The 23,168-nt window shown below is 45.5% G+C and overlaps 1 protein-coding gene across 7 annotated transcripts in view; it reads right to left on the bottom strand.

The window, feature by feature from the left end:
* Positions 1-23,168, bottom strand: part of FMNL3 (formin like 3) — a 129,008-nt gene that overhangs the window by 26,959 nt on the left and 78,881 nt on the right. For all 7 annotated transcript variants that reach the window (XM_073580206.1, XM_073580212.1, XM_073580207.1 and 4 more), the window contains exon 4: positions 22,536-22,612. In XM_073580206.1, coding sequence (XP_073436307.1) covers positions 22,536-22,612 — 77 coding nt within the window. The remainder of the gene's footprint in view (positions 1-22,535; positions 22,613-23,168) is intronic.

Below are 23,168 nucleotides of genomic sequence, written 5' to 3'. Positions count from 1 at the left end.
TGAAACGTGGCTGGGTCTTTCAACATGACAATGATCCAAAGCACACCGCCAGGGCAACGAAGGAGTGTCTTCGTAAGAAGCATTTCAAGGTCCTGGAGTGGCAACCCAGCAGGGCACACATCTATACAGTGTAACCCAGCAGGGCACACATCTATACAGTGTAACCCAGCAGGGCACACATCTATACAGTGTAACCCAGCAGGGCACACATCTATACAATGTAACCCAGCAGGGCACACATCTATACAATGTAACCCAGCAGGGCACACATCTATACAGTGTAACCCAGCAGGGCACCCATCCATACAGTGTAACCCAGCAGGGCACCCATCTATACAGTGTAACCCAGCAGGGCACCCATCTATACAATGTAACCCAGCAGGGCACACATCTATACAGTGTAACCCAGCAGGGCACACATCTATACAGTGTAACCCAGCAGGGCACCCATCTATACAGTGTAACCCAGCAGGGCACCCATCTATACAGTGTAACCCAGCAGGGCACCCATCCATACAGTGTAACCCAGCAGGGCACACATCTATACAATACAACCCAGCAGGGCACACATCTATACAGTGTAACCCAGCAGGGCACACATCTATGCAATGTAACCCATGCAGATTCAGTCTTCCCAGCCTGGTGCAGGGCTACAATTTTGTTTCTGGTGTCCTTTGACAGCTCTTTGGTCTTCACCATAGTGGAGTTTGGAGTCAGACTGTTTGAGGGTGTGCACAGGTGTCTTTTTATACTGATAACAAGTTTAAACAGGTGCCATTACTACAGGTAATGAGTGGAGGAAAGAGGAGACTCTTAAAGAAGAAGTTACAGGTCTGTGAGAGCCAGAAATCTTGATTGCTTGTTTCTGACCAAATACTTATTTTCCACCATAATATGCAAATAAAATGAAAAAAAAACACAATGTGATTTTCTGGATTTTTTTTTCTCAGTTTGTCTCCCATAGTTGAGGTCTACCTATGATGTAAATTACAGACGCCTCTCATCTTTTTAAGTGGTGGAACTTGCACTATTGCTGACTGACTAAATACATTTTTTCCCCACTGTATATGCATTTATGATTATACAGTTGCAATCAAAATTATTCAATCCACATTACAAATTAGGTTTATCAGTAAAATTTACAAACTTTCTTCTCTTTGTAACACATCTGTCAAATAAGATCAAATTAAACAGCTCAACAAAAATAATGACAAGTGTTTGCTCCAAATTCCTCACAAAATAACACTTTAATGACTGCTGTCTCAGATTTATTCATCTCATTCACGACAAGCGTCTCTAGTACTACAGCACCTTCAGCTGTTATGACCTGCTGTAAACATGATGCACAGTCAGACACCAGTTTCTGGCAGCGTTCCTGAGGAGGATGGCCTTCAGTTCACTAATAAGAGTTCAAGAAAGTGGTCCGAAAAGTTAAGAGATCATTATCTTACACAATCAAGGAATACAGTCCAGAAAGATAGTAAAGGTACTGAATGCTCCTAGGAACACTGCTGGAAGCAGAGTTCACAAGTTCAAACATAACTTATCACTGGCTACACTAGCTGGACGTGGCAGAAAGAGGAGGCAATCACCGGATGCCATCAAATTAATGAGGACGTCAGTGGTCAATCCCCCTTTAAGTGACTGCAAAGACCTGCAGCAAGATTTGGTGGCAGCAGGCACTCACATATCAGTATTATTTGGTGGCAGCAGGCACTCACATATCAGTATTATTTAGTGGCAGCAGGCACTCACATTTCAGTATTTAGCAACTTACTTTGCAAACTGACAGTCTTCATGCAAGAACTCGAAGACATCATCTCTAATCCAAAAGCACACGAAAAGTAGGCGCCAATATGCTTAAAAATCATACAAATAAGCCCCAGAAATTTGGGGATTCTGTTCTGTAGAGCAAATTAACAAAACAAACTTTTTGGGTATGTTGGCAAGTCTGAAGGAGGGGAAAGAATGATGCACAAGCTGAAAACACCAAGCCTACAAAGAAGAATGGTGATGGCTCAGTGATGCTCTGGGGCTGTCTTTTTTGGCACTGGAACACTGCAATGTGCGGAGAGCAAAATGGATTAAAATAAAGTATTAGGAAATCCTAGGGGAAAACATCATGGATATTGCAAGGAAGAAGAAACGAAGGGAAACGGGACATAAGAGCCAAAGGTGCTCTACTAGGTTCCAAAGATGCTTGGTCCTAAAGGGGCTGAATATTTCAGAGATTGCAATACTCATATTTTGTGCTGACTTTGGAGAAAGCAAGTTGTATTAATTGTGTTAAGCCATTTCAATTGTTATTCTTTGATTGGTTTATTGCAAACAAGTGCAATGACCACCGATCCAAAGTAGTGTATGAAAAAGCAGGGTAGGATTACTTATTAAAATACAACTTTTAATGATTATTCTAAAAATTAGCCCTATAGTATCACACAAAAGAACAATTAATAATGTAGATAATAACAAAAAAAATTACATAAAAAAAAAAATCACTCAGCTGAGGTGATGACTAGATAAATATCAGGGTATCCTTGTATGTCAAATCATAGCTTCCGACCCATAATGAACGTTAGTGTATACACAAAGTGTTGCAATGCAATATGCGTTACATATACATACACACACACTTAGATATGGGCATATACACACATTTATTGCATTGCAAAACTTTGCATGGTTCAAATCTGCAGGATTCCTTCTTAGCGCACACTTGAGGTAGACGCTCTCTATGACATAAGTGTATGCCGACTAATAGCTACATGTAGCTGGTTCTTAAAGGACTCCCAGTATAAGGTCTCCATTCAGTGTGGAATTGACAGCTCGGCTGGACACCCCTCAGCCTGAGCACTGACGCTGTGTGTAAGTATAGGAGGGCCTCCGCTATGCCAGGAAAGAAAATAAACAGAAGCGAGCGCTTCTCAGCTCCAGGACTGTTGTGTCTGTGAGGCACCATAATTATCCGGCAGCCTCAGTCACAGGATTAGTCAGCAGTGCAATAGCAGAACATAATGATATCAATATGCTGAAGGAGAAAGGGCATTATATAGACACAAGACGCCCCGGGCAGATTCATCAGCATCAGCTCCGGAAAGCTCTTATGTGCCGCACTCCACGTGATGAACACTTCTGAATTTCCGCTAACTACATTTCTTTTATAGAAAGTACATTTTTCTGTTTGTTTTACGCTTACCATAATCTGCAAAAGTAATGTACAATTAGTGGTGGCATCCAAACCTGTCCCCATTAATAAATCTGTCCTTTTTTGTTCCATTAATAAGAGGAAATATAAGAATGCGACCCTCGGCCCCTGGGCGGAATGCCTCCCGCTATATATTAACTTCTTATTTTAGCAGAAGAGGTCCATTTTTGCCAAAGCGCTTCCCAATAGAATCAGTTTCTTATGTTGTCCTTATATTTATTATTGCCGCTTATATAGTTCCATCATATTCCACAGCCCTGTACACAGCATGTCATTTCTCTCCAGCCCCGATTCCCGTGGTACTTGCAAATCTTATGTCTCTAGCAGACAGCCATTTAACCTAGCCATATGTTGGTGGAGTGCGGTAAGAACTGGAGTAAAACGGAGGAACGTAAAGACAAGGAGAACGTGCAAACTCCCTACAGATGTTGTCCTTGGTTGGCTTTGTGCCCAGGACCCCAGCACTGAACATCAATACTGCTAACCACTGAGCCATCATTCTGTAACCCTGTCCCGAAGTCCATCCTCATTACTGCACCAATAAGGGTACGTGCACACGATGTCTTGTTTCGGTCTTGTTTTACTTTTTTCAACCGCCTCAGGCTTCGAAATCCGCTACTTTCTTTTATGTAAAATAATAATTTAAAAAAATAAAAATATGACAGTGATGAAGCCGTCACAAAAACAACTGGTGTTTTCTGCTTCAAAAACTATACTGGTGTGCTGCAGATGTCAGGCACGTCGACAGGCCGCTTCATCACTAAAGCAGAAGCAGTGGGGGACCAAGCATAGAAGCGCTGCCATAGAGGCTGTAGGGGCCTGATAAGGTGAGGGGCATTTACTCCTCTTGTTATTTTATACCATTGTAGGCAATCTGTAAAAGACAAAATCATCAAGTTGTAAAATTTCTTTCACAACTTGTTCACACAGATTTTACATTGGTCAAGTGAAAAAAGCTACAGGAGTCAAAAAAACTCTCACCCAGTCAATGTTGGAGCCTTCACTTCTAGCACAGAAAGAAAGTGATCTACAGGAAGATTCTGCAAAAAGCGACGACTGTCTGGAGGAAAGTGCTCATACCTTGTCCACGTTCTGAGGAGACATTACGGGGTCTGCGGCGGGGAATGTACACGCCGATCAGTGACATATTAGTCATCTGTGGTATCAGTGCTATGATACGGCTTCTGCATCAGTTTCCTTTCCTCTGTAGGATGTTGTGAGATGATCTAGTCTATTTATGCACACGTGGTCAAAATTGTTGATACCCCTCATTTTATGACAGAAAAACCCACAATGGTTACAGAAATAACTTGAATCTGACAAAAGTAATAATAAATCAAAAATCTATGAAAATGAACAAATGAAAGTCAGACATTGCTTTTCATCCATTCTTCCACAGAATTAAAAAAAATAAAACTCATGAAATAGGCCTGGACAGAAATGATGGTACCCCTGAAAATAATGTGACAAAAGGGACATGTTAAATCAAGGTGTGTCCACTAATTAGCATCACAGGTGTCTACAATCTTGGAATCAGTGAGTGGGCCTGTACATAGGACTACAGATACTCACTGTGCTGTTTGGTGACATGGTGTGTATCACATTCAACATGGACCAGAGGAAGCGAAGGAAAGAGTTGTCTCAGGAGATTAGAAAGAAAATTACAGACAAACATGACTACAGTTGCACATATTATTCAGAAATTTAAGCTCCATGGGACTGTAGCGAACCTCCCTGGACGAGGCTGAAGGAGGAAAATTGATGACAAATCAAAGAGACGGATAATAAGAATGGTAACAAAGGGGTCCCAGAAAAACTTCTATAAAAATTAAAGGTGAACTTCGAGTTCAAGGAACATCAATGTCAGATCGCACCATCCGTCGTTGTATGAGCCAAAGTGGACTTCATGGGAGATGACCAAGGGGGACACCATTGTAGAAAAAAAAAAAAAAAAAAGTCAGACTGGAATTTGCCAAACTACATGTTGACAAGCCACAAAGCTTCTGGGAGAATGTGCTATGGACAGATGAGGAAAAAATAGAACTTTTTGGCAAGGCACATCAGCTCTATGTTCACAGATGGAAAAAATGAAGTGTGTGTATATATATATATATATATATATATATATATATATATATATATATATATATATATATATATATATATATAGAGTAAAGCAGCAGCGTCCACGCTGTGCAGAGATGGGGCAGTGACCGGCAAGTTCAAACAAAAAAGCGTATTTAGGCTGTGTGCCCACGTAGCGATTTTTAAGCGTTTTTGCCGCGATTTTCGGCACGAAAACACTGCGAAAACGTTTAAAAATCATGTACAGAACGCCCCCCATGCATTCCTATGGCATTCCGCACATGCTGTGCTAATGCTGCGCTTTTTTCCGCAGCATGCTCATTCTTTTGTGCGGAATCGCAAAGAATTGCCGCGATTCCGCACCCATAGGAATGCATGAGAATCGCTGACTTCCCGCATGTGGCTATGCCCACCATGCGGGAAGTTAAGCGTCTCATGTGCGGTTGGTACCCACGGTGTGGAGGAGAGGAGACTGTCCTCCAGGCCCAGGGTACCATACCCCTGTAAAAAAAAGAATAAAAAATAAAAAATCGGGGTATATTTACCTTCCGGTGTCCCGCGCTGCATTCCCGGCCTAAGCGTTCGCAGTAATGCCTTGCGGCAAGGCCCTGTAATGACGTGGTCTCGCGAGATCGCTATAGCAATGCGAGACCAACGTCATCACAGGTCTCGCAAGGCATTACTGGGAACGCTGTGGCCCGGGATGGCAGCGTGGGACGCCGGAAGGTAAATATACCCCAATTTTTTTAGCATTTTAACATCCTATCTTTTACTATTGATGCCGCATAGGCGGCCTCATAGTAAAAACCTGGTCACACTTGTCAAACACTATGTTTGACGAGTGTGACCAACCTGTCAATCACTTTCCAAGCGATGCTTCAAATCGCTTGGAAAGTGCTTGAATATCTCACGCGAAAATCGCGGCAAAATCGCGATCATAATCGCGGTAAAATCGCGCAGGAAAAAAACGCGCGATTTCTGGGAAGGAGTCCGGTTTTTAGTGAGCGTTTTAAAACGCTACGTGGGCACATAGCCTTAATGTCCATAAAATAAAACACAGTGCACAACACGCTGTATCCTCCGGATCGCAGCTGGGAAGCAACAAAACAGTCCGTGGCCAGTTGCCGTGAGCGACCGCGTTGCCCGGGTATGAAAGGGGAGCCAGACCTTGGCTCAGCTTGGCCCTGTGTTGCCTCACACAGGGAGCTCCGCAGACCACTGCTCTCTCTCTGAGCAAGTCAGAACTGACACACCCAAACCCTTTCTGCAGGTTTTTTTTTTCCCTTTTCTCCAATCTGTGGCCATAGGCCACTTCTAAGACCTGGGCTAGAGGAATCGGACCGGACCCCACTACCTTCCTGCAGTCCGTTTCAAAAATGAAAGCCCATACCGGGTTTTCCTGAATAAACTCCTTGGTCCAAATAACTTCACCAGGCTCAAACTCACTTTTATTCTGCCCTGTGAGTCACAGGCACACTGCTGTGACAACAGGGCACTCCAGCGGATCTGATATGCTTCTGAGCGCATTCTGGGGGACACATAGCGACCCTCACATATGACTCCGGTCGAGGCCTCACATACGCCCCCCCCCCCCTCTGTTCAAGCTTATGGGGTTGAACATTTGTCACCATACAGGGGGCCCGTGACAGGGCATCCGCATTTCCATGTGCCTTCCCCGCCCTATGTTCCACTGAGAAACTGAAGTTTTGTAGGGAGAAGAACCATCTGGTGACTCGGGCATTCCTCTCTTTTGCATTACTTATCCAGACGAGGGGGGAATGGTCTGTTACCAAAGGAAACTGACGCCTGAGCAAATAATAGCGTAGGGACTCCAAGGCCCATTTAAGCACTCCTTCTCCACTACGCTATAATTCTTCTCTGCCAGGGTCAGTTTCCTGCTCAAGCAGGTGACTGGATGCTCATCCCCGTTCACCTCTTGCGACATCACCGCTCCTAGACCTACCTCCGAAGCATCGGTTTGTACAATAAAGGTCTTTTTGAAGTCGGGGCTGATGAGGATCGGCTGTCCACACAACGCCGACTTCAGGGACTCGAATGCTTTTTCCGCCTGAGGACTCCATCGGACCATCACTGTCCTTTTACCTTTTAAGAGGTCTATTAGGGGTGCTGATTCCCCCGCAAAATTGGGTATAAACCGGCGGTAGTAACCAATGATGCCAAGGAATTCCCTCACCTGCTTAGTACTTAAGGGCTTGGGCCAGTTTTGGATGGCCTCAATCTTGTTTACTTGGGGTTTGATCACCCCACGACTGATCACGTAACCCAAGTACCGAGCTTCCGTTAACCCTATCGCACATTTCTTTGGGTTTACTGTTAACCCCACGACTCGGAGCGAGTCTAACACGGCTTGTAACTGGGACAGGTGGGTCTCCCAGTTGGTACTAAAGATGACTGTCATCTAAACAGGCCGATGCGTATTTCCGATTAGGTTCTAATACTATGTCCATCAGCCTCTGGAATGTGGCCGGAGCCCCATGTAACCCAAAGGGTAAGACAACATAGTGAAACAGACCCTCTGGCGTGATAAATGCGGTCTTCTCTTTAGCAGATTCTGTCAGGGGAACCTGCCAGTACCCTTTAGTGAGGTCGAGCGTGGTGAAGTACTGGACCTTTCTCAGTCTTTTAATTAGCTCGTCCACCCGAGGCATTGGGTAGAGGTCAAATTTTGACACCTCATTTAACTTCCTGAAGTCATTACAGAAGCGTAATGACCTGTCCGGTTTCGGTATTAGCACAATGGGGCTAGCCCACTCACTCCGGGACTCTTCAATGACTCCCAATTGAAGCATTTGTTTCACTTCAGCCGCTATCGCTTGCCTCCTGGCTTCTGGCACTCGGTATGGATTCATCTGTACCCTAACCTGGGGCTCGGTGATAATGTCATGCTGTATCACCGAGGTTCGTCTCAGCAGCTCTGAGAATACATCTGTATTCTGCTGCACTAAAGCTCGAGCCTCCCGTCGCTGCTGTTTTGTGAGGGTGTCATTTATTTTTACCTCACACCCAGCCGGGTCCTTAGCCATAGCCAGAGGGACCCCCGTTTGTATGACCGGAGTTGCCTCGGTAACCAAATATTCTCGGTCCTGCCAGGCCTTTAACAGGTTTACATGGTACAGCTGCTCAGGTTTCCTTTTCCCAGGTTGGTACACCTTATAATTCAATTCCCCCACCTTCCCCTGTATCTCATAAGGCCCTTGCCACTTGGCCATGAGTTTACTCTCTGGGGTGGGTACTAGTACCAACACCCGGTCTCCTTCTTTAAAGGTCTTGACCGTGGCCCGTGCGGCTCTGAGCGACCTGGGCATCCAACAGATGCTCCTTTACTATGGGCCACACGACAGCAATCCAATCCTGCATTTTTGTCACATACTCAATGACACTCTTATGAGGAGTGGGCTCTTGTTCCCACGTCTCTTTGGCTACATCTAGCAGTCCTCTTGGGTGCCTGCCATACAATATAGCTCAAACGGGGAGAACCCTGTTGACGCCTGTGGTACCTCGCGAATGGCGAACATTAGATAGGGCAGTAACATGTCCCAATCCCTCCCATCCTTGGCGATCACCTTTTTTAGCATGGCTTTGAGGGTCTTATTAAACCTCTCCACCAACCTGTCGGTTTGTGGATGCTACACAGACGTGCGTAGCTGTTTGATTTGGAGCAGCTTACACATCTCCTTGGTCACCTTAGACATAAATGGAGTACCTTGATCGGTAAGGATCTCCTTGGGTAGCCCTAAGCGACAGAACATGGCAAACCGTTCACAGGCTATTAGTTTAGCCGAAGTGTGGCGGAGGGGTATCGCCTCTGGGTACCGGGTGGCGTAATCTACGACTACTAATATGTGCTGGTGGCCCAAGGCGGACTTTACTAATGGCCCTACCAGATCCATCGCAATCCACTCAAAAAATACCTCTATAATGGGCAGAGGCACCAAAGGACTCCGGTAGTTCATGGTGGGTGAGGTTAGTTGGCACTCTGGACATGTGTCGCAATACCTTTTGACCTCAACATAGACCCAAGGCCAGAAAAACCGCTGCAATATGCGCTCTAGCGTCTTTTTGGCCCCCAAATGCCCTCCCAGCATGTGAGAGTGAGCCATATTGAGCACCTCCCGACGATAGAGTTGAGGCACCACCAGCTGTTCTACCACCTCATCCCTGATTTTATCAACCCTGTACAGTAACTCTTGGTTGATCTCCATCCGGGGAAACTCCCTCTCTGCACCTGGTTGTTGAGCCACCCCATTTACCACGATTACTCTTTCCCTGGCCCGGGTCAAAGTGGAGTCCTGGAGCTGGGCAGTCCCGAACTTACCAGGTGACACCTCCAGCTCAGGAATCCGTGAGTTCTCCTCAACTTCCGCCAACACCTCTAGGGGAAACCTATCGGGGTTACACTCTGTCCCTAGGTTGGTGACCCCTACGGCAGGAATCCCTGACTCGGGATCTTCAGGTTCAGCGCCCGGAATACTTTTTACAATGGGCAAGTTAACCCTTGTCTCCCATAGGGACCAGAACAGGGGAAAGTCTCTTCATAATACAGTCCCATACGGAAGAACGTGACCTCCTCAGTCAGGTACTCACGGAGGTCCCCATGTACTACCCCCACCTTCCGTCCATTAGGTCTATCCCCCGCAACCAGGTACCCGTGTACCAGGGTCACCAAACTCCCGGAGTTCAAGAGAGCATCCGTCGGGTACCCATTGACGAGTACCTCACACCGCTGAGGTTCGGTACCGGCAGGGTCTGTAGTGGCAGTGCAGACTGGCTGGGCATACATAGATACACGGCGGGTATACCCGCAGTCCATGGGTTCGGTTGTTAGGGGGCAGTTAGCAATCACATGTCCAGGCTCTTGGCACCGCCAACACTTAAGGACTGGGGCCCGAGGGAACCTTGGGGCTACACTAGGGGACAAGGGGCGGTTGACACTCTCCTTCCGAGATATCCCCTCAGTACGGGCACGATCCATATTGGCCTTGGTGGTGGGTTGTAGACTTTTCCCAGGCTCCTGAGCTGACGGGGCCTTACGTGACAGCCGAAGTGGGGCAGTGTCCCGTATAAAGTCTTGAGTGGCTGTATACTGCTCAACCAGTCCTACCACCTGGTCCAGAGTGCCCGGGTCCCCTTGCCCCACCCAAAGTTGTATGGCGGCTGGCAGGGCCCTCACCAGCCGGTCGACCACCACCCTCTCTACCATCTGGATCGGTGTTAAAGTCTCAGGCTGTAGCCATTTTTTAACCAGTTGCAGTAAGTCATAGGCTTGAGACCGGGCTGGGCGAGTCTCAGAAAAGGACCACTGGAACACCAGTTGGGCCCGCACATATGTATTAACCCCCCGTCGGGCAAGGATCTCACCTTTCAGCTTCCCATAGTCCAGGGCATCGTCCCGACTGAGGTTCAGGTAGGCCTTTTGTGCATCTCCCGTCAAGAAGTTGGACACCACCTCAGCCCACTGAGCCACCGGCAAGTTCTCCCGCTCTGCAGTGTGTTCAAAAATGGTGAGAAAAGCCTCCATGTCGTCTTCAGGTGCCATCTTCCTCAGTGCTGAGCGGACCTTGTACCGGCCTTTCAGTCGGTTTGTGGTGGCTGAGGTACCTGCCAGTTGCAGTGCCGCAATCTGCTGCAGAATTAAATTGTTGGTCTGTTGCTGCTCCTCTTGCAGCTTCTGCTGTCGCACCTGCGAGGTGGCCATCTGTCTTAGTATTTCCTCCATCTTATCAGTCGACTTAACCCCTTCACGACCAATGACGCCACATAGGCGTCATGAAACCTGGTTCAAATCTGACCAGTGACGCCTATGTGGCGTCATGACTTCAAAGCCCCCCTGCGGGTCGGGTGACCGGGGTCACTGAAAGGTCACCCGACCCGCAGATACAGGGGGCTTTGTAATTTACCACAGGGGGCGTGCCTTCGCCCCCACGTGGCTACGATCGCTCTGATTGGCTGTTAAAAGTGAAACAGCCAATCAGAGCGATAGTAATATTTCATCAATGAAAATTGATGAAATATTACAATCCAGCCATGTCCGATGCTGCTGTAGCATCGGACATGGCTGGAGACACCGATTCCACCCCCCCCCCCCGCCACCGGCGATCGCCCCCCCCGCAACTGAATGACAGCGGCGATCTGCCGCCGCTGTCATCATCTGCCCCCCTCCCATTCCCTCTGCTCCCCGCCAGCCTCCGATCCCCCCCTCACCCCCCCCGGTACCTCCGGTGTCCCCCGTCCCTCCCGGTGTCCCTCGGGTCCGGATGATGGGCGCCGCCATCTTTGAAAATGGCGGGCGCATGCGCAGTGCGCCCGCCCGAATCTGCCGGCTGCAGATTCCATTCTTTCATTTTGATCACTCTCACAGTGATCAAAATGAAAGAAAAAGTAAATAAACCCCCCCGATTATCACCCCCATAGGTAAGCAGAACTAATAAAATAAAGATAATATATTTTTTTTTTTTCCCATTAGGGTTAGGGTTGAAAAGAGGGTTAGGGTTAGGGTTAGGGTTGAAAAGAGGGTTAGGGTTAGGGTTAAAAAGAGGGTTAGGGTTAGGGTTGAAAAGAGGGTTAGGGTTGAAAAGAGGGTTAGGGTTGGAAAGAGGGTTAGGGTTGGAAAGAGGGTTAGGGTTGGAAAGAGGGTTAGGGTTGGAAAGAGGGTTAGGGTTGGAAAGAGGGTTAGGGTTGGAAAGAGGGTTAGGGTTGGAAAGAGGGTTAGGGTTGGAATTAGGGTTAGGGTTGGAATTAGGGTTAGGGTTGGAATTAGGGTTAGGGTTGGAATTAGGGTTAGGGTTGGAATTAGGGTTAGGGTTGGAATTAGGGTTAGGCTTGTGGTTAGGGTTATGGTTAGGGTTGGGATTAGGGTTCGGGGTCTGTTGGGGTTAGGGTTATGGTTAGGGTTGGAATTAGGGTTAGGGATGTGTTGGGGTTAGGGCTGTGGTTAGGGGTGTGTTGGGGTTAGGGCTGGAGTTAGAATTGAGGGGTTTCCACTGTTTAGGCACATCAGGGGGTCACCAAACGCGACATGGTGCAACCACTGATTCCAGCCAATTTTGCGTTCAAAAAGTTAAACGGTGCTTCCTCCCTTCCAAGCCCCGACGTGTGCCCAAACAGTGGTTTACCCCAACATATGGGGTATCAGCGTACTCAGGAAAAATTGCACAACAACTTTGGGGGTCTAATTTCTCCTGGTACCCTTGGGAAAATAAAAAATTGGGGGCTAAAAAAATATTTTTGTGGAAAAAAATTTTTTTATAATTTTCACGTCTCTGCGTTATAAACTTCTGTGAAGCACTTGGGGGTCCAAAGTGCTCACCAGGCATCTAGATAAGTTACTTGGGAGGTCTAGTTTCCAAAATGGGGTCACTTGTGGGGGGGTTTCTATTGTTTAGGCACATCAGGGGCTCTGCAAACGTAATGACGACCGCAGACCATTCCATCAAAGTCTGCATTTCAAAACGCCACTACTTCCATTCCGAGCCCTTACGTGTGCCCAAACAATAGTTCCCCCCCATATATGGGGCACCAGCGTACTCAGGACAAACTGTACAACAACTTTTGGGGTCCAATTTATCCTGCTACCCTTGTGAAAAAAAAAATTGCTGGCTAAAAATCATTTTTTTTGAGGAAAAAAAAATATTTTTTATTTTCACGTCTCTGCGTTCTAAACTTCTGTGAAGCACTTGGGGGTTCAAGGTGCTTACCACACATCTAGATAAGTTCCTTAGGGGGTCTAGTTTCCAAAATGGGGTCACTTGTGGGGGGGTTCCACAGTTTAGGTACATCAGGGGTTCTGCAAATGTAACATGATGCCCGCAGACCATTCCATCAAAGTCAGCATTTCATAATGTCACTACTTCCCTTCCGAGCCCCGACGTGTACCCAAACAGTGGTCATCCCCCACATATGGGGTATCAGCGTACTCAGGACAAACTGGACAACAACTTTTGGGGTCCAATTTATCCTGCTACCCTTGTGAAAAAAAAAATTGCTAGCTAAAAATCATTTTTTTTGAGGAAAAAAAAATATTTTTTATTTTCACTGCTCTGCGTTATAAACTTCTGTGAAGCACTTGGGGGTTCAAGGTGCTCACCACACATCTAGATAAGTTCCTTGGGGGGTCTAGTTTCCAAAATGGGGTCACTTGTGGGGGGTTCCACAGTTTAGGTACATCAGGGGTTCTGCAAATGTAACATGATGCCCGCAGACCATTCCATCAAAGTCAGCATTTCATAATGTCACTACTTCCCTTCCGAGCCCCGACGTGTACCCAAACAGTGGTCCCCACCCACATATGAGGTATCAGCGTACTCAGAACAAACTGGACAACAACTTTTGGGGCCAATTTATCCTGCTACCCCTGTGAAAAAAAAATTGCTGGCTAAAAATCATTTTTTTTTTGTGGAAAAAAAAATATTTTTTATTTTCACGGCTCTGCGTTATAAACTTCTGTGAAGCGCTTGGGGGTTCAAGGTGCTCACCACACATCTAGATAAGTTCCTTGGGGGGTCTAGTCTCCAAAATTGGGTCACTTGTGGGGGGGTTCCACAGTTTAGGTACATCAGGGGCTCTGCAAATGTAACATGACACCCGCAGACCATTCCATCAAAGTCAGCATTTCAAAATGTCACTACTTCCCTTCCGAGCCCCGACGTGTGCCCAAACAGTGGTTCCCCCCCACATGTGGGGTACCAGCATACTCAGGACAAACTGGACAACAAATTTTGGGGTCTAATTTATCCTGGTACCCTTGTGAAAATAAAAAATTGCGCACTAAAAAATAATTTTTTGAGGGAAAAAATTTTTTTTTTTATTTTCACGGCTCTGCGTCATAAACTTTTGTGAAGCACTTGAGGGTTCAAGGTGCTCACTACACATCTAGATAAGTTCCTTAGGGGGTCTAGTTTCCAAAATGGGGTCATTTGTGGGGGAGCTCCAATGTTTAGGCACACAGTGGCTCTCCAAACACAACATGGTGTCCGCTAACGATTGGAAGTAATTTGCATTTTAAAAAGTCAAATGGCGCTCCTTCCCTTCTGAGCCCTGCCGTGTGCCCAAACAGTGGTTCCCCCCCACATATGGGGTACCAGCGTACTCAGGACAAACTGGACAACAAGATTTGTGGTCCAATTTCTCCTGTTAGCCTTGTGAAAATTAAAAATAGTGTGCTAAAAATCATTTTTGAGGAAAAAAAAATATTTTTTATTTTCACTGCTCTGTGTTATAAACTTTTGTGAAGCACTTGGGGGTTCAAAGTGCTCCCTACACGTCTAGATAAGTTCCTTAGGGGGTCTAGTTTCCAAAATGGGGTCACTTGTGGGGGAGCTCCAATGTTTAGGTGCACAGGGGCTCTCCAAATGCGACATGGTGTCCGATAACGATTGGAGCTAATTTTCCATTCAAAAAGTCAAATGGTGCTCCTTGCCTTCCGGGCCATGCCGTGCACCCAAACAGTGGTTTATGACCACATATGAGGTATCTGTGCACTCAGGAGAAATTGCTCAACAAATTTTAGGATCCATTTTATCCTGTTGCCCATGTGAAAATGAAAAAACTGAGGCTAAAAGAAAATTTTTGTGAAAAAAAAGTGTTTTGTTTTTTTTTACAGATCAATTTGTGAAGTACCTGGGGGTTCAAAGTGATCACTATGCATCTAGATAAGTTCCTTGGGGGGTCTAGTTTCCAAAATGGGGTCACTTGTGGAGGAGCTCCAATGTTTATGCACACAGGGGCTCTCCAAACACGACATGGCAACCGCTAAATATTCCAGCATATTTTCCATTCAAAAAGTCAAATGGCGCTCCTTCCCTTCTGAGCCGTGCCGTGCGCCCAAACAGTGGTTTATGACCACATATGAGGTATCGTTGTACTCCGGAGAAATTGCCCAACAAATTTTAGCATCCATTTTATCCTGTTTCCCATGTGAAAATGAAAAAATTGATGCTAAAAAAATTTTTTGTTGGAAAAATTAAAATGTCCATTTTTTCTTTCCACATTGCTTTAGTTCCTGTGAAACACCTGAAGGGTTAATAATCTTCTTGAATGTAGTTTTGAGTAGCTTGAGGGGTGCAGTTTTTAGAATGGTGTAACTTTTGGGTATTTTCTGCCATATAGACCCCTCAAAGTGACTTCAAATGTGAGGTGGTCCCTAAAAAAATGGTTTTGTAAATTTTATTGTAAAAATGAGAAATCGCTGGTCAACTTTTAACCCTTATAACTTCCTAACAAAAAAATATTTTGTTTCCAAAATTGTGCTGATGTAAAGTAGACATATGGGAAATATTATTTATTAACTATTTTGTGTCACATAACTCTCTGGTTTAACAGAATAAAAATTCAAAATTTGAAAATTGCAAAATTTTCTAAATTTTCACCAAATTTCTGATTTTTTGACAAATAAACGCAAAAATTATCAACCTAAATTTACCACTAACATGAAGCCCAATATGTCACGAAAAAACAATCTCAGAATCGCTAGGATCCATTGAAGCGTTCCTGAGTTATTACCTCATAAAGGGACACTGGTCAGAATTGCAAAAAATGGCCTGGTCATTAAGGTCAAAATAGGCTTGGTCATGAAGGGGTTAAGCTGCAGCGTTGCAGGCCTAATATACGACATGCAGCACGCTTTGGGTATGCCTCAATTCACACTGCCCGCATTCTCCAACCAAGTGTAAAGCAGCAGCGTCCACACTGTTCAGAAATGAGGCAGTGACCCAGCAAGTTCAAACAAAAAAACGTATTTAAGGTCCCAAAAAAAAAACCACTCACAGTGCACAACACACTGTATCCTCCGGGTCGCAGCCGGGAAGCAACAAAACAGTCCGTGGCCAGTTGCCGTGAGCGACCGCGTTGCTCAGGTATGAAAGGGGTGCCAGACCTTTGCTCAGCTTGGCCCTGTGTTGCCTCACACAGGGAGCTCTGCAGACCACTGCTCTCTCTGAGCAAGCCAGAACTGACACACCCAAACCCTTTCTGCAGGGTTTTTTTTTTTCCTTTCTCCAATCTGTGGCCATAGGCCACTTATAAAACCTGGGCTGGAGGAAACTACCTTCCTGCAGTCCGTTTCAAAAATAAAAGCCCATACCGGGTTTTCCTGAATAAACTCCTTGGTCCAAATAACTGTCAGGAACACCGCACTGCACTTGCTCACTGAGCCAGTGCGCGTGTCCTGAGTACAAAAACAGTGCTCAAAGATACCTGTGGAGCGGGGCAGCAGCGGTGACGATGTGTGCTTCAGACTATCAGGACCTGAAGCACGTGACTGCTGGGGGCGTGACCTAAGCTCCACAGAGCTAGGAGCTACAGGGAAACTCCTAGAAAGGTAACTACAGGACAAGTTACCAAGGGGCATAGACAGGGACGTAATCCAGATCAAGCCGGGTCAAAGCACGAGATAGCAGGACAGTACCAAAGGGTTATACAGAGCGAATAGTCAGAACGTAGCAATAGATCAGAAAACCAGAAAGGGCAATGGATGGTACAATAGGGACAAACTGTAACGGAGTAACAATAGCCAAGCCAGGAGGTCGGAACCGGAGAAGACAATAGTACCAAAACGAGAGACAAAGAACTGAGTGAGGGGACAGACCGGGTCATACATGGGAAGCAAACAAGCAATGCAGTATACACGCACACCAGGGGGGGGTCAGACACACAGCCAGAATAACAGTATAGCGGACAGGGAATCCTAGTCTGGAGTGAGTATAAATACCCCTCCCAGATCCAAAGAGGCCGGCAAAAGTTAACCCTGTGAGAACAGGACATTAACCATGTCCTAACCATGACAATAACTTGACCAGGCTCAAACTCACTTTTATTCTGTCCTGTGAGTCACAGGCACACTGCTGCGACGACAGGGGACTCCAGCGGATCTAATACGCTTCTGAGCGCACTCTGGGGGACATATAGCGACCCTCACATATGACTCCGGACGCAGCCTCACTATATTATATATATATATATATATATACACATACATATATATATATATATATATATATATATATATATATATATATATATATATATATATATATATATATACACACACACACACATATACATATATATACACACACACATATATATATACCGTATTTTTCGCTTTGTAAGACGCACTTTTTTTCCCCCAAATTTGGGAGGAAAATAGGGGTGCGTCTTACAATGCAAACATACCTTTTTTGGTGCTGCCGCTGCGGGTGTCTGTTAATTGCTGCCACCGCGCTGGGTGCCCCGGGTGCTGCCGCCACCGCGCTGGGTCCCCCGGGTGCTGCGCTGAAATCTCATCTCCTGAGATTTCAATGCTGAGATCTCCATCTGCGCTTGCGCGGCGGCCATTTTCTAGGAAGCAATCCACGCACAGGCATGGAAGGAACGTCAGAGCCCCCCACGCAGCAAGGGACAGAGTCCGGCGGCGGCAGCACCCGGGGGACCCAGTGCGGCGGCAACACCCGGGGAACCAGCGTGGTGGCGGAATCACCTGGTAAAGAGAGGGCGACAGCACCCCGGGGACAGAGTGGGCGACAGCACCCCGGGGACAGAGTGGGCGACAGCACCCCGGGGACAGAGCGGTTGACAGCACCCCGGGGACAGAGCGGGCGACAGCACCCTGGGGACAGAGCGGGCGACAGCACCCTGGGGACAGAGTGGTAAGCAATAAGACGCCTGGATTATAAGAAGCACCACCATTTTATTAAAAAAACTTTTCTTTCCTATTTTTCTCCTCAAAATTTGGGGTGCGTCTTATAATCCGGAGCGTCTAATAAAGCGAAAAATACGGTATATATATATATATATATATATATATATATATATATATATATATATACACATATACATATATACACACACACACACACACACACACACACACACACACATACACATACATATATATACACACACACACACACACACACACACACACTGATTCCAAGATTGTAGAGATCTGTGATGCTAATTAGTGGACACACCTTGATTTAACATGTCCCTTTTGTCACATTATTTTCAGGGGTACCATCATTTCTGTCCAGGTCTATTTCATGAGTTTTATTTTATTTTTTTAATTCTGTGGAAGTATGGTTGAAAAGCAATGTCTGAATTTCATTTGTTCATTTTCATAGATTTTTGATTTATTGTTACTTTTGTCAGATTCAAGTTATTTTTGTCACCATTGTGGGTTTTTCTGTCATTAAACAATGGGTACCAAAAATTAATACCACGTGTGTACATGGTGTACATAAGGTTATACTATCCCTACAAATTCCCAATCAATGTTCTTCTGTGTCAAATGACACATTCTTGATAAAAGCAGAGGAAAGCAGCACCCAATGTAATTACAAGAGATGACGGCATAGTAATAGCTTATAGTTTGTATAGTTACTGGGATAAGGCACTTGGTGTGGTACTTTTTTGCACCCCAACAGTGACATCCAATGAGTGTATTAATTCCAATAGATAATGTATTAAGAATCGCAATGGCACTTTAAATGTTTCACTCTTTGTTCCATTGCAGCCATTTGGTAAAATTAAAAAAAAAAGTTCACTTTTTTTTCTCATTAATGTACACTCTGCACCCCATCTTGACTGAGAAAAAAAAACAGAAATGTAGAAAGTTTTGCAAAGTTATTAAAAAATAAAAACTGAAATATCACATGGTCATAAGTATTCAGACCCTTTGCTCAGTATTGAGCAGAATTACCCTTTTGAGCTAGTACAGCCATGAGTCTTCTTGGGAATGATTCAACAAGTTTTTCACACCTGGATCAGGTTGGATGGTGAACGTTGGTGGACAGCCATTTTCAGGTCTCTCCAGAGATGCTCAATTGGGTTTAGGTCAGGGCTCTGGCTGGGCCAGTCAAGAATGGTCACAGAGTTGACTGAAGCCAATCCTTTGTTATTTTAGCTGAGTGCTTAGGGTCATTGTCTTGTTGGAAGATGAACCTTCGGCCAAGTCTGAGGTCCAGAGCACTCTGGAAGAGGTTTTCATCCAGGATAGCTCTGTACTTGGTCGCATTCATGTTTCCTTCAATTGCATCCAGTCATCCTGTCCCTGCAGCTGAAAAACACCCCCATATCATGATGCAGCCACCACCATGTTTCACTGTTGGGATTGTATTGGGCAGGTGTTGAGCAGTGCCTGGTTTTCGCCAAACATACATCACATACAGCTTAGAATTATCAACAAAAAGTTCTATCTTCGTCTCATCAGACCAGAGAATCTTATTTCTCATAGTGTGGGAGTCCGTCATGTGTTTTTTTTTTTTTTTTTTAAGCAAACTCTATGGAGGCTTTCATATGTCTGGCACTGAGGAGAGGCTTCTGCTGGGCCGTTCTGCCATAAAGGCCCGACTAGTGGAGGGCTGCAGTGATAGTTGATTTTGTGAAACTTTCTACCATCTCCCTACTGCATCTGTGGAGCTGAGCCTCAGTGATCTTGGGGTTTTTCTTTACATCTCTCACCAAGGCTCTTCTCCCATGATTGCTCAGTTTGGCTGGACAGCCAGGTCTAGGAAGACTTCTGGTGGTCCCAAACTTCTTCTATTTAAGGATTATGGAGGCCACTGTACTCTTAGGAACCTTGAGTACTGCAGAAATTCTTTTGTAACCTTGGCCAGATCTGTGCCTTGCCACAATTCTGGCTCTGAGCTCCTTGGCCAGTTCCTTTGATCTCATGATTCTCATTTGGTCTGACATGCACTGTGAGCTGTGAGGTCTTATATAGACAGGTGTGTGCCTTTACAATTCAAGTCCTATCAGTGTAATTAAACACGGATGGACTCCAATGGAGTAGAAGCATCTCAAGGTGGATCACAAGGAAATGGACAGCATGTGACTTAAATATGAGTGTCTGAGCAAAGGGTCTGAATACTTATGACCATGTGATATTTCAGTTTTTCTTTTTTAATAAATTTGCAACAATTTCTACATTTCTGTTTTTTTCAGTCAAGATGGGGTACAGAGTGTACATTAATGAGAAAAAAATGAACTTTTTAGAATTTACCAAATGGCTGCAATGAAACAAAGAGTGAAAAATGTAAAGGGGTCTGAATACTTTCCGTACTCACTGTATATAGCGCCAACATATTCCGCAGCACTTTAAATCTGCATGTCTCATTCCATCGACCACAACAGTGGTTTGTGGCCGCTGCACAGGGATGGGGGTACCGCCTCTTTCCTGCCGGTATTCGGAGTTCTTCCTTAAATTAGCCAGCCTGGCGAGACGTCATTGCTGCTGCGTGATGCCTGTGTGAAGACTCAGGCTGGCTAATCAAAACAAGAGCTGCAGATGCTGACAGGTAAGAGGCAGTATTCCTGCTTTTGTACATCGGCTGCTCACCACTGTTACGGCAGATGAAATGAGACGTGAGAATCAGTCTTTGCGAACTCTACAATATATATGTCTTTTGACGTGTACGAGGAAACCTCCGAAATGATGGGGAGAAGGTGCGAACTCCATGCAGATATCCTCGGTGGTACTTGAACCCCAGACCTCATCGACCAATCTGCAGCCATATTTTTTCTAGTCTGTTACAGTTTATCGGACAATGACTGTTTGTGATGGACATGTCTGTAGGGTTAGTGCAGTGCAGGGTTTCATCTGAGGGCAGATTTCCAACCAAAATCTCTGACCAGCTTTCCACCATTTTTGCATAAAGACGCATATGCAAACCCTTTGCGACTCGATACTGTCCAATTTCAGCCATATATGACATTATGCGAACTCAATACGCAGAGCTGATTTACACACCATGTCTATAGTTCTGGAGACTGCTTGATAAATGACTGAAACATGGAAGACCGAGAAATGCCAAAAATGAATCAGACATTTCCCGTGTAAGCTTTCTACGATACATATGACATACGTGCACACTGGGGCGTTTATATAAGTGACATGACGATGCGGTGTCTTGTATGATGACATTTCTGGTATACTTTGCACCGATGATGGATAGACGCTTTACCATTTCCTACTCTCTCCAGATGCCGCAGCCCCTCTGTCCTGCACACAGGCTCTGGCACTGGAGCGGACTCTTTCCTCCCCGCAGCCCGCCTATTTCCTGTCTGCTGCCTCTGCAGACCCCCACCACCTCCTGCACATTTCCTGTCTGACTACATGCTCTATTCTGGGGTTGCTTACAGCTGACGTATGCCTGAATCCCACCTAAATTATGCCAAGAAGTATTCTTTTTTTTTTCTGTTCTCCTAATTTGCTCCTGGGTTTGTTCAGGTTACTCGATTCCCACAAGCTACTGGTCTGCCGCGCTGGTTAATTTCCAACCTAGAAAGTCTGAAGCCAAAAATCTGCTACGTAACACATAGTAGCCAGGCTGCACTACAGCACACTACATTAGTGAGCGCTGACACTCCTGCCTTATCGTAGGGGCTACACCATCCCTTATAATGCCTCAGCTGCTGCAGAACTTCATGAATCACTTAAAACTGAGGATCTGCAGCAGCTGATAAAAGGACTCAAAATAGAGTTAAAGGGGTATTCCCACCTCCAAGATCTTAACCCAATAGGTGTAATAATAATAATAATATTCACAAATACCTCCAATTAGAAATGTAGTATAGTTTTCCTGATTTGCCATGCCCCTATCCCCATGTGCAGGCATTGCAGGACTTTAGGTATCCATGGTTACGACCACTAGCAACTATCTGTCACTATGTCATGGATACCTAAGGTCCTGCAATGCTTGCACATGAGGAAGGGGACATCGCGAATCAGACAAACTATACTATATTATACTATACTAATTGGAGGTATTTGTGAATATTATTATTATTACACCTACTACATATTGGGATAGGAATACCGCTTTAACTCCATCCCCTTCCCTACAGATCACACATACATTACCCTGCATGCGTTCCATCCACAACCTATATGCACTCACTCCATGATGGATGCTTGACGCACTGCCTATAGGACAGGGCCAGAGCATTGTCCTGCAGATCAGATACAATCCCCGGGAAGTGGTAGTATTCCTGTTACTCCATATCCTTCCTGATCGCCACCTCACAGTCTGGTGTGCCAGGACCCAACACATCCGGTCAGTGACACCAAGATACACCTGCACTGGTGCCGCCACGTAATGTGCAGTCTGTCCCACCACCTCACATTTCAGTAACACGCAGCATCTTAGCAAAGTTTATTCACATTTGAAGCCAAGTAATAACTCTGATCCATGAACTCCCACAAGCTCCGGGATGTGGTTCTTATTCTTACCCTATGTGATTGGTCCTTAGTGATATTTCCAGTTCTCGCAGCACTTTTGTGGACTCTTGGACCCGTCTTCTGAATTTCTGAAATATGTATGAGAGAAGTTACTTTCAGTAAAAGCGTTACAAATTAATTTGTAGAATATATCGAGAAATCCATATGGATTTTCAGTTTTACAGCACTCCCGGAATTAAGCATGGATTCCTCCGTGAGCGAGAGCGTCCTAAAGCGGCAGAGCTGCTGAGCCGCGGTGGCCACATCACCGCTGCAGCCTGTCAAAGACCGGAGCAGCGGGTAGGGTTTGCAATTTTAACCTAGAGGAAGTCAATGGGGAAGGAACAGTTTTTTCTGTAATTCCCTTCAATAAGCTAAGTAAGGGCTACAGCTAGCCCAGAGCATTAAGCGTGAAGTCCATCAATGGGTCTTTACCCAGTACAGCTGCTTAAGTTGTCCTTTGGCCAAGGTGTGACACGGCAATGAGGAAAACATGTGCTCACCAAATATTTTATTTCATCAACCAACAAAATGGCAGCTTCGCAGGGGCGAGAAAAAAAAAAAAAAAAAAAGTCCTTATTTTAGTAGTCGAGAAATTCACAATTAACCTCCAATTCACAGGCGAAAAAAAAACTCACAACTTAG

This window comes from Dendrobates tinctorius, unplaced genomic scaffold (genome assembly GCF_039654945.1).
Source record: "Dendrobates tinctorius isolate UK_male_01 unplaced genomic scaffold, ASM3965494v1 ptg000064l, whole genome shotgun sequence".
Lineage (NCBI taxonomy): Eukaryota > Metazoa > Chordata > Amphibia > Anura > Dendrobatidae > Dendrobates > Dendrobates tinctorius.
The sequence above is the reverse complement of the archived record's forward strand: the minus strand, read 5'-3'. Positions and strand labels throughout refer to the sequence as shown.